Source organism: Alexandromys fortis, unplaced genomic scaffold, assembly GCF_014885135.2.
Source record: "Alexandromys fortis isolate MF-2015 unplaced genomic scaffold, M_Fortis_MF-2015_v1.1 scaffold_30, whole genome shotgun sequence".
Lineage (NCBI taxonomy): Eukaryota > Metazoa > Chordata > Mammalia > Rodentia > Cricetidae > Alexandromys > Alexandromys fortis.
The window spans coordinates 11,267,423-11,281,505 of record NW_026067922.1 but is presented as its reverse complement, the minus strand read 5'-3'; the positions used below and the strand labels follow the sequence as shown (position 1 = coordinate 11,281,505).

The 14,083-nt window shown below is 50.7% G+C and overlaps 2 protein-coding genes and 1 long non-coding RNA gene across 8 annotated transcripts in view; 2 read left to right on the top strand and 1 right to left on the bottom strand.

The window, feature by feature from the left end:
- The first annotated feature begins 543 nt into the window (after nt 1-543).
- Cimip5 (ciliary microtubule inner protein 5) lies at nt 544-9,220 on the top strand. 3 transcript variants are annotated; one of them, XM_050141958.1, is made up of 4 exons: nt 544-980; nt 3,950-3,989; nt 4,086-4,301; nt 5,797-9,220. In XM_050141958.1, exons 1-3 carry the CDS (start codon nt 766-768, stop codon nt 4,275-4,277), a joined length of 447 nt encoding a protein of 148 aa, XP_049997915.1. In that variant the 5' UTR covers nt 544-765; the 3' UTR covers nt 4,278-4,301; nt 5,797-9,220. The 3 variants fall into 3 exon arrangements, with proteins under 3 accessions (XP_049997915.1, XP_049997914.1, XP_049997913.1); XM_050141957.1 differs by having other exon boundaries at nt 5,760-9,220; XM_050141956.1 differs by having other exon boundaries at nt 4,086-9,216.
- Nucleotides 9,221-9,574: 354 nt separating this feature from the next.
- Nucleotides 9,575-11,147, bottom strand: LOC126501341 (uncharacterized). Its single transcript, XR_007591646.1, has 3 exons — nt 10,973-11,147; nt 10,607-10,706; nt 9,575-10,279 (listed from the first exon to the last, which is right to left on the bottom strand). It is a non-coding gene; the product is annotated as an uncharacterized lncRNA (long non-coding RNA).
- Nucleotides 11,148-11,312: 165 nt separating this feature from the next.
- Nucleotides 11,313-14,083, top strand: part of Slc66a3 (solute carrier family 66 member 3) — a 27,154-nt gene continuing 24,383 nt past the window's right edge. For 2 of the 4 annotated variants that reach the window (XM_050141952.1, XM_050141953.1), the window contains exons 1-3: nt 11,313-11,569; nt 13,667-13,749; nt 13,828-13,897. In XM_050141952.1, the coding sequence (XP_049997909.1) occupies nt 11,427-11,569; nt 13,667-13,749; nt 13,828-13,897 (296 nt within the window). In that variant the 5' untranslated portion in view covers nt 11,313-11,426. The remainder of the gene's footprint in view (nt 11,570-13,666; nt 13,750-13,827; nt 13,898-14,083) is intronic. The other 2 variants (XM_050141955.1, XM_050141954.1) reach the window with 2 other exon arrangements.

Here is a 14,083-nt window from a genome sequence, read left to right as displayed (position 1 = left end):
CTGTAGGGCACTTACTTAATTAGTCACTGATGGAGGAGGGTCCAGTCCACTGTAGGTGGTACCATCCCTGGGCTGGTGGTCCTGGTTTCTGCAAGAAAGCAGGCTCCTCCTCCATAGCTTCCGCGTCAGTTCCCATCTGCAGGTTTTAGCCCTGTTTGAGTTTCTATCCAGACTTCCTTCACTGATAGACTACGATGTGGAAGTATAAGCCAAATAAACCCTTTCCTCCCCAAGTTACTTTGGATGTGGTGTTTAATCGCGGCAATAAAAATTCTAACAAGACAATTGATAAGATGTCTTCACTTTCTGCCCCTGGCCTCGCATTCCTTCTGTGTCTGGGTCGCGTCCCCTGGGAGCCTGATGTGTCCACCAGGGGGCAGCACAGGATCGTGCTCCGCTCACCTGCCCACGCAGTTCTCCAGAGCACCGCCTCCTGGGAACCTAGCACCCGCCCTCCGCCCCAGGGGAGGAGCAGGGCAAAGCACCGACAGTCTGCACCCCACAGAGGGGCTCACGTATCCTCCGCGAGCTTTCAGTGGGGTCCACCCCCTCCCTTGTGTACTCGGGAGCCTGTTCCCTGGGCGACAGTCAACACAGACAGGACTGCAAAACACAGTTGGGTCCCAGCCTGGAGAGTTCTGTCCCCTGCAGCCACTCTGAGCTCGGGATCCGGTGGGGGGACCTTGTGCAGGCTTTCCTGGGTTAAGAAAAGAATCTCTGTCTCTTTTCTCTCTTTTTCTCCTCACCCGCTTTCCCCAGTCCCCTATGGGCAGCCAACACACTGGGCTCCAAAGAACCACATCATCCGGGTACCGACCGCCCCCTACCCAGCCTCTTGCCTCAGTTTCCGGGGCCCAGGATGGCCCTGCAGCAAGCAGGGGTCTTGCTGGTGGCTGCCAGGGTACCGGAGCTCAGGGTGTACAGCAGGACCAGCTGTGGAGGGAGCTTGTAGAAGCCGAAGTTCGAGGCCAGCAGCGTTGGTGAGTGTCCTGTCCCTGCCTCCCTTCTCCCCCAGGCCTCCCCACGCTCCCTCCTGCCTTGGAGTGTGGGAAGATGCTGGGAAAGGGAGAATATATGGAAAAGAGATTAGGACAGGGAGAACATTAAAGTAGGGTGTGAGGGAGGGTCTGAAGCCCCTACCGGAGCCCAGGGCCTCAGTCCCAGCAGGTGGCTGGGAATATAGACACAGAGGGGGCCCTTGTCCCATCTCCCAGCACTCTCTCCAGATGGTCGTGGCAGGTCAGATGGGAAGCTGGTGTTGGGAAACTAAGCTCTACCTGGGGAGGAATGCTGGTCTGGGGGTGGCAGTGGGGGGCCTCCTTCATGCCTTCATTCAACAAAGGATACCCATGAGCCTTTGTGGGCTGCCAGGGGGAAGCTGGGTAGGTTTGACCAGGGTTCCCAGGGGGCCTCCCTTCCAGGACCCCGAGAGAAGCAGGTAAGTAAACTAAGCAAGGAGGAACGATACCTTCGAACTGTATGCCCAGTTTGGAGTTTGTAAGACAAAACCGAAGACCATGGAGTAGCGGAAGCACAGTTAGGAGGAAGACGGCTACGGAGCGGCCACCCAGCAGTTGTGAAAGTGTAGAGAGAAGTTTCTGTCCCGCCTGGTCCCACAGCCGGTCAGTCCCAAAGTAACATACAGAGGCTTGGATTTATTATAAACTGTTTGGCTGGGGGCTGGAGAGATGGCTCAGCGGTTAAGAGCATTGCCTGCTCTTCCTAAAGGTCCTGAGTTCAATTCCGAGCAACCACATGGTGGCTCACAACCATCTGTAATGGGGTCTGGTGCCCTCTTCTGGCCTGTAGGCATACACACAGACAGAACATTGTATACATAATAAATAAATAAATAAATATTTTTTTTTTTAAAAAAGGAAGTCCTTTAAAAAATAAACTGTTTGGCTGATTAGCTCAGGCTTGTAATTAACTAGCTCTTACAACTTCAATTAACCCATAATTCTTATCTATGTTTAGCCATGTGGCCTGGTACCTTTTCTCAGTGAGGCATTCTCATCCTGCTTCCTCTGCATCTGGGTGACGACTGCAGACTGAGCCTTTCCTCTTCCCAGAATTCTCCTAGTCTGGTTGTCCTGCCTGTGCTTCCTGCCTGGTTACTAGCCAATCAGCATTATATTAATCCAATACAGGTGACAAATCTTTACAGCTTACAAAAGCATTATCCCACAGCATGAAGTCTACATGAAGGCTCTCCAAAGACACACGCTGTGCAGGACTTTGCACATGGTTGCGTTTTTAGTTTCTTTTCTTTCCTCTTTTAGTCTGGCCATCAAACACAAGGCTTTATATAGGCAGCAGACACTCTGCCATGGAATTTATCCCCATAAGCAAATGTCAGAATTTCCTTCTTCAAGGCAGAATAATATTCTAATGCATGGATAGACTTTTTTTCTCATTTTGCGTCTTGTTGTTTCCACATTTTGGTTGTTGTTAAGTGTGTAACAAGAGAGAGCAGATTTCTCTCCAAGATCTGGCTTCCCATCTCTCAGATAAATATTCAGAAGTGGAGTCAGAAACCAGCCCAGGAGGACGGTCATACTGTTTTTCATAATGGCGGCACCACTTTGCATTTCCATTAACAGTGTGCGAGGATTCCAGTTTCTCCGCAGTCCTGCCAATGCTTGTTGGTTGCTTTTGGTGCATTTTTTCCCCCATTAGGTGGTCAGAAGCACAGGCCTAGGCTGGCAACTGGCACCCCAAAACTGTGCAATCTGCCACTGTCTCTAGGGAGATGGAAATGGGATCAGAGGGTGCTCAACTGTGCCTCACGCTGTAGAATTGCTTTCAGGCTACCCAGGGTGTCCCTATGACTGCCTGGCATCACCTGTCCTCTGTTTTGATGGTCGTGTGAGAGCAAAGAACCACAGACACAGGCCATTCACTCTCCCTCCCCCCAACAGGCTCCCCAAAACAGGAAATGTGGTAAAAGTCTGCACAGAACAGGCAATTTAAAAAAAATACGCCCCATTTCTCTGAACCCCCCAAAGAGACTTCATTTAAAAAATGTAAACTTAGCTGGGCAGTGTGACTGACTCCTTTAATCCTAGAATTTAGGAGGCAGGTGCAAACAGATCTCTGAGTTCAAAGTCAACCTGGTCTACGTGGTGGCGGAAAGCACGGCAGCAGGCAGGTAGGCAGGCGTGGCACTGGAGCAGTAGCTGCGAGCTTACATCCTAATCTGTGAGTAGACGGCAGAAAGGAAAGGAGGGGGTGGATATACACTGCGAACGGCATGGGCTTTTTGCCTCCAGTGTCATACCTCCTCCAACAAGGCCACATGTCCCAATCCTTTCTAGACAGTTCTACCAACTAGGAATCAAGTCTTCAAATACATAAGCCTATAAGGGGTCATTCTCATTTAGACCGGCACAAATGGGGGTGGCTTGAGCCTGTAATCCCAGGGTTGGAAAGACAGAGGCAGGAGGCCACACCTGACAAGTGGCAGTGCACACCTTTAATCTCGGCACTCAGAGGCAAAGGCAGGCAGATCTCTGTGAGTTCAAAGCCAGCCTGGTCTGTAAAGAAAGATTCAGGCCAGTTAAGATCACAACAGGACCCTGTCTCATGCAAACAAACAAAAACAGTCAAGGTCATCTTCAGGTACGTAGTGAGTTCTAAACTAACCTGGACTAACAGACAAATGAATAAATAAGGAAGCTAAACACAAAGTGTTAAACACATAACATCTGGAATAAGAATTGGTGAAAATTACAAAAACCAGATAGAAAAAGTCGCTGGCCACTCTGTGGGCTGCTCCCTAAATATAACAAGGGCACTTGGCATTATTATTGTGGTTACGTAGCATTTTAACTCCTCCATGATGATAAAAAGACTCCAAGAGATGGTGAAAGTCATTCTTTAGAATATTCCAGAAAACAAAACAAACAGACAAACAGACCCACTCACATGCCTGTGCTTTCCTTTCCAGGGCTGAGAATTGGGGTTTTCTGAAAGACTACGACCCTTTGGTAAGGCAGCACACCCTCCAGAAGCTGCTTACGATGCCAACATTCTTTCTTCATATCCCTACGGGGCCGGTGACCTGAGCTGTCTCCTCTCCTCAGGGAAATAAGAAGGAGCCTGAGAAGCTCCCTGAAGACGTGCCCTTCTTCTCAGACACACTCCCCAGCTCCACGAGCCGGGAGGTGGGCAGTAGGGTGGACACAGCCCTGGGGAGGGCCCTCACCCACATGGATTTCTTCTTCACGGAAGGTACGCGGAAGAAGAAGCTGGAGGATGAGCTGCAGCCAGTGTAGGGATCTTAGGATGGACCCCAGCAGGTAGGCGTGGAATGGACAGAGTCCAGGAGGCCCTCAGAGTGTGGGTGCTCTTGGGTCAGTCTCATATGTGGCAGGAGGAGGATTCCAGAAACACCCCTAGGACCACAGAACCTTACTCAGCCCTTCCTGCTCAGGACCCCAGAGTTAAAGTGGGAACTCAGTGTTAAAGGTGGGAGCGTGTTTAATGGGTTCGGTCTGACTTTATAACTATGAGGTTGCTCACAGTTTCTGCCTCTGTCTGTCTGTCTGTCTGTCTGTGGGTGCTGGGGCACCTCAACCTGACTTCACGCACTGGGAGGAGGCAGGGCGAGCTGGTAGCACACTCCCAGCTGACCCGAAGGCTGCTGTTGGCGCCGCCGATTTGTAGGTGGAGGCCGCTTGTTCATTCCCAGCTGCCCAGACTACAAAATAATCACAAAGAAACTATATTAATTAAATCACTGCTTGGCCAATCACTTAAGCGTATTTCTGGCTAACTCTATCCTAAACTAACCCATCTCCATTCATCTGTGCATCACCATGACGTCGTGGCCTACCGGCAAAGTTCCAGCACGTCTGTCTCTGGTGGAGGCTACATGACTTCCCCCTGACTCTGCCTTCTTTCCTCCTCTATCTGCCTGGAGTTCCTGCCTTGCTCTATTCTGCTAAGCCACTGGCCAGATATATTCATTAACCAATAAAAGCAACACATATACAGAAGGACTTCCCACACCAGGCTGCAGCCTTCCTTCTGGGAGTCTAAGGTTAAAGTGAGTTGTCCTGACCAATCCAAGATCACAGGAGCGATGGCGCTCAGCAGCTAAAAGCACTTGCAGAGACCTAGGTTCAATCCCCAGCACCTGCCTCGTGGCTAACAGTTATCTGTAACTCTAGCCCCAAGGAATCCAATGCCCTCTCTGGCCTATAAGGGCACTTGAATGCACAGACAATTATACAGACACATACACATAAACCTAAAAACAAAACAAACAAAAGTCAAGGCTCACTTCAGCTGCAGGTGGCTTCCCTCAAGCACACTAGAGAATCTCATAAAGACTTCTCAAATCTGTCTCCTGGGGCATGGGACCCGGAGCCCAGAACTGGTTCCCAAGCCTACAAGCACAGCCATTTACAGATGGTGCAAAGTTTAAGCCCAAATCACCTTCTTCACATGTATTTTTGTCACTAGCCAAGAAGTCTAGAAGCCAAGGCAAGCATCTGGGGCAGACTGGTCAGTTCCCTGCGATGTCTGACTCATGGCAGCGATACCAATCCTGGCCTCCATCTCCACAGTTAGAGGATGGCAGGAGAGGGGAGGAGACAGATCTCAAGGATATCACAGGGCTGGTCTTCTCTAGAGCACGTTGGTCAGAAGGAAAATACAGTACAGCTCACAGCCTCCTTCCCATGCGTAGACCTTGGCTAGAACATTATACTGGAGATCTTGTCTACATGTCTCTCAGTTGTTTGGACCAACAGGCTCCTGGGGTACAAGCTTCTCTCTGCTCATCTCCAGAGTGCCAAGAGAGCTGGAAGGAGAGGATGCTATACTGTGTCTGCGTGACTCTGCAGGTCGCAGCCAGCCCCCCACATATACTCTCCACCCCACGTAATCACGTCTTCAGGCTCTTCAGGAAGCTGTCTGCTATGAGTTTCACTGTCTCACTCATGGGCTAAGGAATGGAGATGGGTCCGGCCACCAGTGCCTTCTGTCTTTGGGACCAGAACAAAGAAGGCTGGATGAGCCAGGCAGCCAGGCTCCAGGCCTAGGCATGGGGAAGTAGCACCAAAGCTCCACAGCCTCACTGTAATCCCTAGGGAGCTTTATCTAGACAGTGGACCAGGGCAGCTCAGAGCCCACAGGCTGGGCAGCACCAGGGGTCCAGAAGGGTCAAGTCCAGAGAACTAAGAAGGCCCACAGCAGGGCAGGAAGGAGCCCCCTTCACTCTAGACCACTGCTTCTTTGAGCATCTCTGCCTCCCTCTGCCCTGTGGTAGACGCTACCCCTACTTCCAGTGATAAAGAATGCCCGCCTGCCATGGAGACACAGAGTGACCCCTAGGCATCTTCCTGTACTAGACATGATGAGGTAGTGTAAAAAGACACATGGGTTATTCTGGGGGTGCCTAGCCACCAAGTTTAGAACAATGTCGATGTCAACACGAAGGAAAAGTAGAGGGCCAACCTGGCTACACCCCTGACTCATGTGCACACACAAACACACATACACATGATTAAAAATAATTACATTTTTTTCAAATACTGAACTCTAGAGAATTACAGAATAAAGAACAGAAATATCGTCATTTTAGGCCTAACACTCATAACTACTTTAGGTATGAATTAATAAAGGCCACAGAAACCTTAGGTTAGAGATTCACAGGGAGCCCCATCAGGAGAAGGGCAGCTGACATGATGTACCTCTGGAGCTACCCAAGGAGCTCTCCCTGGAGACAGAGTACGTGTGACCTGAGAGCTACCAGGAAAGGACAGAGCCCATGCTTGCCTCTTTGTGAAAGACAAAGGGAGCTGAGCAGTGGCCCAGGTGAGAGGCAGCCCAGGCCAGAGACTCTAGAGAGCGCCTTGGGGAATAAATGCCGGAGGACAGGCATAGCGGAGAACAGGTCGGTCACGCTGCGCTGGTATAGATCCCAGCTTCTGAAACTGAGCTGGAGCCAGATAACTGCATGTGGGGTCTGCAAAAATATGGTCGCAGTAAGTGTGCTGGACATGCAATGACCAAAATTAATTCAAAGACAAACATGTAATGTACTCCCGATGTTTCTGGCTGTGCTAGCCAGTTTTATTTTGTGACTTCACCATGGCTGTGCCTCTGAATATACAGTGTGTGTGATTTGTAGTTAGCAGGCTGTCACACCACACAACCTCAAGAGATGCTGCCAGAGCAGTCCACACAGGCACATGTATATGCCTTGGCACCCACACATACACGAACACACACATGCACACACATATGCACACACATGTACACACACACTTGTACACACACACCACATACACACCCATGTGTACATACATGCACATGCATACACATGTACACACACACGCACACACATGCATACATACGCACATGCACAATACACACATGCATATACATGCACACCCATATGCATGCACATACACACATGCACACACCACACACACGCACACCCATGTGTACACCCATGCACACCCATGCACACACAGGCACATGTACATGCCTTGGCATCCACACACATGCACACACACATGTACACACGTACACACCACAAATACACATGCACACCCATGTGTACACACATGCACATGCATACACATGTACACACACATGCACACACACAATTGCTGCTCTACTTGACTCAAGTTTCATTTTTAAAAAAGGTGTTTGGCTTGTGATTAATTTGCAACAATTTCTAAAATGGCCTTAAACATCCAGTGCCATTTTGTGTTAGCTATTCATGTAAAGGGGCATTCTCAGTATCAGAAGTTATAAAATCAAAATATCTAAGGGCTGGAGAGATGGCTCAGGGGCTATGAGTACCATTGCTCTTCCAGGGGACCAAGGTTTCGCCTCTGGCACTCCCATGGCAGCTCATGATTGTAACTCCAGTTCCAAGGCATCCAAGGTACTCTTTGGGCCTCCATGGGCATCGGGCATGTATGTGGTACACAGACATATATGCAGGCAAAAGACACACATAAAATAGAAATTTTTAAAACTTTAAAAATAAAATATCAGTCAACTGAAAAAATTTGAAAATGTTCTATTTTCTGTTCTATCAAATATTGAACCAAAATTTAATTCTATATGTAAAAATAAACACAACCACCTCAGTATGCAAATTAACTTTAATCTTTAATAAATTGTAAAACTGTGTAAACCAAAGAATTATTTTGAAAAAAAATTTTTTTGATTTGTTATTAGCTGGTGTTTGACTTATTCAGTTTTTTTTTTTTTTTTAAGTTCAAGGATGTTTTTTGTTAGAGTTTGAGAAAAGCAAAGGGCAGGCTAACTGTAAATCTTGGGGAAAAGGAACCATGTCCTTTATTTAGCAAGTAGCCACCTGGCAGCCAAGCAGCCAGTGTGAAGCAAGAAGTGGGGGGAGGGGAGTGTCTGGGGAAGGGAGGGAATCCAAGTGTCTGGGAAAGCATGCTTCAGAAAGAGACGGAGAAAGAAAAGGCGAAAGGAAAGTTATCCAGGCTGGTTCTGCAAGCTGCTGCCTGCTCACAGCACCTACATCCTCCTCCAGTGGTCACAGGGACCTGTTTCTGGTGAGAGGGGCTGTGAGTGGGAGGAGCTTAAGAAGCTCTGAGTAGTTTTCAGGGTCCAGGACAACCCTCTACTTCACCTGATGTCTACAGCACACTGGCCAGTAGCTTATGTGTAGTAATACATACTGGTGGGCAAGCCACGTGCAGAGCCTAGATGACATCCCTACAGGTTCAGGCAGTTGTTTACCTGTACAGGATTTGGAGTCCTTTTGTCTTAGCATTTACCCTCAAAATGGAACAAACTGCTACATTGTAAAATGGAGTTACTCAGGGCAAGGCTGAGCTAGGAGGCTGTTGGCTTTACACAAGGAAGAAAGTAACTCGGAGCAGAGCTGACTGTATCATATCTCCATTCTCGACTACTTTTCTTAGGTACAGAATTGCCAACTCAAGAGAGACATAGCCAAAGCATGGAAACACACACACACACACACACACACACACACACACACACACACACCCCAAAGATCTTTCTCGTGGGAGGGAAGCGATAGAGCCTTTTGACTTCTTCCAAGGGAAGGGTGAGGACTTTGGTGAGGACTGGAGGCAAGGTGGAAGGTGTGTGCTGGTGCATGGTTTACAGCCCAGAATTACTGCAGACTAGCTGTGCGTCTGTGTGTGTGTGTGTGTGTGTGTGTGCAGACTCATAACCCAGAGATCTCCAGAGGAGGGAAAATGACCCCATCTTCCAATCTTGTACCTAAGGGGCGGTGCCCAGTTGTGTTATTTCTCCCGGGGAGATGTATGGCGGCACCAATTCATCCCAGGCAGGGCTCCAATATATTATAGAGTCCTCCCAGTAAGTTTATTGGGATTGTTTATTGGGTGTTGATTCAAGAAAACTGCATCACTCGCTGGAGTCAGGTTGTCCCTGCTCCCCACAAGCAACTTAGTTCCCTACTATTTACAGTTTGTACCCCCCCCCCCCCCTCCCAGTGGTGATCACAGCAGCCTCAGCCCTCCTTCCAGAGAGCAGGAATCCAATCTGGAGGAAACAGCAGCGCACCACGACAAACCCTTTTCTTTTGTTTTATTGAGACAGGGTTTCTCTGTGTGGTTTTGGAGCCTGTCCTGGAACTAGCTCTGTAGACCAGGCTGGCCACGAACTCACAGAGATCCGCCTGCCTACGCCTCCTGTGTGCTGGGATTAAAGGCGTGCACCACCACCGCCCGGCAACCCCTTTTCAATAATAGTTACCTATTAACTCTTTTTTAAAAGATTTATTTTATGTATAGAGTGTTTCTGTAGCTTGTATGCTTGCACGCCAGAGCTCATTACAGATGGTTGTGAATTACCACGTGGTCGTGGGAATTGAACTCAAGACCGCTGGAGGAATAGGCGGTGCTTTCTTTTTTTAAAGGATTTATTTACTTATTATGTATTCAGTATTCCTTCCATGTATGCCTGCAGGCCAGAAGAGGGTACCAGATCTCGTAGATGGCTGTGTGCCACCAAGTGGTTGCTGGTAATTGAACTCAGGACCTCTGGAAGAGCAGTCAGTGCTCTTAACCACTGAGCCATCTCTCCAGCCCGCACCTATTAACACTTTTGAGGCATGTGTATTTGTATTCTCAGCGATGGGGAGGTTGAAAGAAAGAGGATCCTTGGGGTCCCTTGGCCTGTTAGCCTCGCCTGTTTAGTGAGTTCCAAGCCCGTGAGGGTGTACGGTACTCCAGGAATGACACCTGAGGGTGTCCATTTGGCTTGTGCACACAACAACAAAACCCTAATAAAATAAAAAGAGGAGGGACGGAAGGAAAGAGCGGGCTCTCACATGGTACGATGGAACAAATTAGAAATCCCAGCATTTGCCAAAAGGCGGAGGGAAAAAAAAACATAAGTTCAAAACCAGTCTGGGTCACGTGACCCGACCTCAACCCACCCACGGTAAGTTCTGGATCGGACGGAAACGGGAGGGTCCGAGTGAAAGCTGACTTTGGTTCACCTTGAGTTCAAGGCCAGTCAGTCTGCTGAGGCCTCGTTTCAACAAAACAAAACAGGAAAAGCCGCCTCCCGGGTTTAGGGAGCAAGTTCCTTAAGGAGATTAGCCTACCGGGTGGACTTCTTATACCAACAGAAGGCTAGCTCCGAGTGGCTGGGTTTCGGGGGGCCTCGGCGTCATCCGGCTTCTTCAGGCCGAGTCTGGGAGAATGCTGACGAGGTTGGACCAAAAAAAAAAAGTTTTAATTTCTGAAAGGTTTAAAGTACAAAGATTAATTTACAGAGGATGGAAAAACACTCGGAATGGCCTGAGCGGTAGGCCCTGTGCCCACCCAACCCCTGGGGAGGCTGGTCTGTCCCAGCATTTCCATTCCGCTAGAAAGGGCACCCGTGGGTGGAACCCGGAAAGTGAATCAGCAGCAGGCAGAACCCGGCTGGGAAGGACAGAGCAGAGCCACCACCCCGGGGCTGGGAGTACCCGGAGCAGAGTAGACACGAGGCCTGGTGCACCCACAGTGGAGCAGACACCGGGTGGGGAACATCCTGAGCCGAGCAAGCTCGGGGCGTTGTGCACCTGGAGTGGAACAAACACGGGGCAGGACGCACCCAGAGTGGAGCAGACTCAGGGCGGGGTGCACCGGGGTCGGAGCAGATTGGGGGCGGTGTGTGCACTGAGCATAGCAAACACAGGACGGGGAGGGGCCCAGAGGGGATGGGTGGGGGGGAGGGGCACCCGAGCAGAGCGGACTTGGGCGGGGAGCATCCAGAGTCCAGCCGACACGGGGCGGGGCGCACTCGGAGCGCTGCAGCTCGGGGCGTGGTTGGGGCGTCGCCCGTCGGGCGGGAAGGCGGAAGGACTTTGGACCGTGAGCTCCTGGTTCTCACCCACGAGATTCCGCAGCCCCCTGACCCCGCACTCCCGGGATTGCAGCATGGAGGCCGGGCTGCTGTGGTTCTGCAACTGGAGCACGCTGGGCGTTTGCGCCGCACTCAAGCTGCCGCAGATCTACGCGCAGTTGGCGGCGCGCAGTGCGCGGGGCATCAGCCTCCCCAGTTTACTTTTGGAGTTGGCGGGGTAAGGCCCCGGGAGGCCTGCGAATCCGGGAGACCGAGGGTTAACTCGGGGGGCGCGGAGCTGGGAGACGCTTTCCCGGGCGCTCCCACACACCTCCCTTGCTTCTCCCCAAATCCCGGAAGGTACGAAATGCCTGTGCACGCCCATCTTAGAGATTCTGCGAAGTCACCCCGACCCCCACCCTGTCCTTAGGCCGCGGGCGAAGCCATTTGCACCTGCGGTCCCTTAACGACCCTAACCTCACCCGGCACCACCCACATTTTTTTTCCCAGCCTAGAGTCCCTTGCCTGTAAACCAGTGGTTGGGCTGAGATCTGAGTTACAAGATTTGATGATTCCATGTGGGAATGAAGAGGGGGAACGAAGAGGGGGAACTTGGGTAGGCGTATGGAAGTTGGGCTGGGGTCCAACACGCAGGTTTGGGCAGTGGCTGCTGCAGGAGCCAAGTTATTGGTGACTTTGGCTAAGTAGTTAAGAGTAAGGTAAAGTCGTGAAACTTTGGTTGGGAAAAACAAATTAAATGGGAAACACGTCCCTGAGTCGCGTGATCTTGCACCAGCACCAGCCCCTCCCCGCTGTCGTCCACACGGAGGAGAGCGCCCATCTGATAGGGTGGGCTTCAAGGTGCACCTTTTCAGAGAGCGGGCGGGAGGGTCCCGGGTCCGCTGGCTGCGTAGAACAAGAGTATGTGCATTTCAGAGAGGGGGTGAGGGAGGGAGGGAGGGAGAGTGAGAGAGAGGTGATGGGTAAGGCTTGAGACTGAAGGATACAGGCTGGGGTTAGAGGATGCAGGTGTTTGAAGTCAGGAGAGTTACTTGGCCTCTGGCATGCTAAGTTCTTCGCGAGCATGAAGCTCAGGCTTCAGGGTGCAGACTGAATAGAAAGCTCTCGGATGCCTACAGAACGCCAACCATCTCCTTCCCTGCCTGTAGCTTCCTCTTTGCTGCCTGGCTTTAAACACGCAAATCCAATCAGAAATCGTCTCAAATCCAACAGCTGACCCCAGCAGCTCTGGTCATGGAAATGTTCCCTGAGACCCGGATGGTTTTGTAGTCTATCGCGGTACAGATAAAGTAGGCTCTTTCTGGAAATCTCAACAGCCTCTCTCCTTCGGGCAGTGGGCGGTTAGCTACGGCTGGTTTCTGTAGTTAGGTTTGGCAGGGTTAAGACTGGGTCGAAGGCCAGAAGGCATGGGTATGCAGCACCGCTGAAACCCGATAGTTATTTATCCCTCCTTCTGCCGGCAGGTTACTGCAATAGTTCCCAGTTCGTGTGGTCTTTCCGGAGGTCCTCCTGGAACCCTACATGCATTCCTTTCTTAATCCTCACCGCAGCTCGAGTTGAAGAGTTGTTTTAATCCTGAGCTAGGAACAATAGGGACAGGAGGGCAACCCTGCCTAATCTCAGCTGTCTCCATTTCCACTCCTCCCACCTCCCGCTCCCTTCCCCTTGCATGGCTGTGGGTTGGGGGTCACTTCAATTTTGCACCCGCCTGGGCTTTGCTTGGTTGCCTGCTTGTCCCTCACCAATCAGACAGGCTCTGAGGCATCCACCACTATCATACAGCCTGCATCCTCCAGGGACTGGACTCCTGCCTTGGGGGCATGGACCCTCTTTGGATTTGGACCTGAGAGCTCCAATTCTAAAATTCTGATTTGAGGGATTGGTTCTTGGCCAGAGCCTAGCTATTTTAATGACACCGGAGACTTCACGCCTGGTTGATGATTGCTTTACACAGAAATTTTAAAGACCGCAAAGCATTCGTGCATCATCCTCAGGGTACAGGTGTTTGGGTCCCCCTAAAAGCACAGAAGCCAGTCCTCAGTGAGAGAGCCTGAGTTGACATCTTAACCTTGAGTTCTCACATGGTCTTGTCATCTTTGGGCCTTAGTTTCTCCATATGATGTGGCAGGCACTGTAGGTGACCCGTAAAGGTGTTTGGTACCTGCTGTCTGGGTCTCTGGCAACATTCCCGAAGGTCTATCCTCAGGGAAGTCACAGTATGGTGAAGACTGCATGCTCTAGTCTTGGGTAAATGTGCCTGGGGTCTGGCGGGGTCTCAGGGTGGGCTGTGAATATCTACGTGTCCTGCCTCCAGGTTCCTGGTCTTCTTTCGCTACCAATGTTACTATGGGAACCCGTTGCTCACCTACCTGGAATACCCCATTCTCATCGCACAAGGTAACTGACAACTCCCCATCCCACCCCCCTTCCCAGCCTGCCCTGCTGCTCTGCCCATCTCACGGTCCCTTCTTTCAGACATCATCCTCCTGCTCTTCGTCTTCCACTTCAATGGGAACGTGAAGCAGGCCTTGCCCTACATGGCCGTGTATCCTTCCTGCAGCTGAGCTGGACATGGAGGTGGAGGGGGCTAAGGAAAGGGGCTCATGGTGGCATGCAAGAGGCTCAGAATTCTGTCCTCGGCAACAAACAAAAGGGTGGGGGGGATTTGGGGTGTCATTTGCTAATATTCTGCATTATGAAACAGGATCTTTTTTTTTTTTTTTTTTTTTTT

What these genes read in the sequence shown, in the direction of transcription:
- Cimip5 (XM_050141958.1), top strand. Translation starts at nt 766, where the DNA reads ATGGGCAGCCAACACACTGGGCTCCAAAGAACCACATCATCCGGGTAC. An exon ending in GTTCGAGGCCAGCAGCGTTG is followed by an intron (nt 981 to 3,949) that starts GTGAGTGTCCTG and finishes TTTCCTTTCCAG; the next exon opens with GGCTGAGAATTGGGGTTTTC. An exon ending in TGAAAGACTACGACCCTTTG is followed by an intron (nt 3,990 to 4,085) that starts GTAAGGCAGCAC and finishes TCCTCTCCTCAG; the next exon opens with GGAAATAAGAAGGAGCCTGA.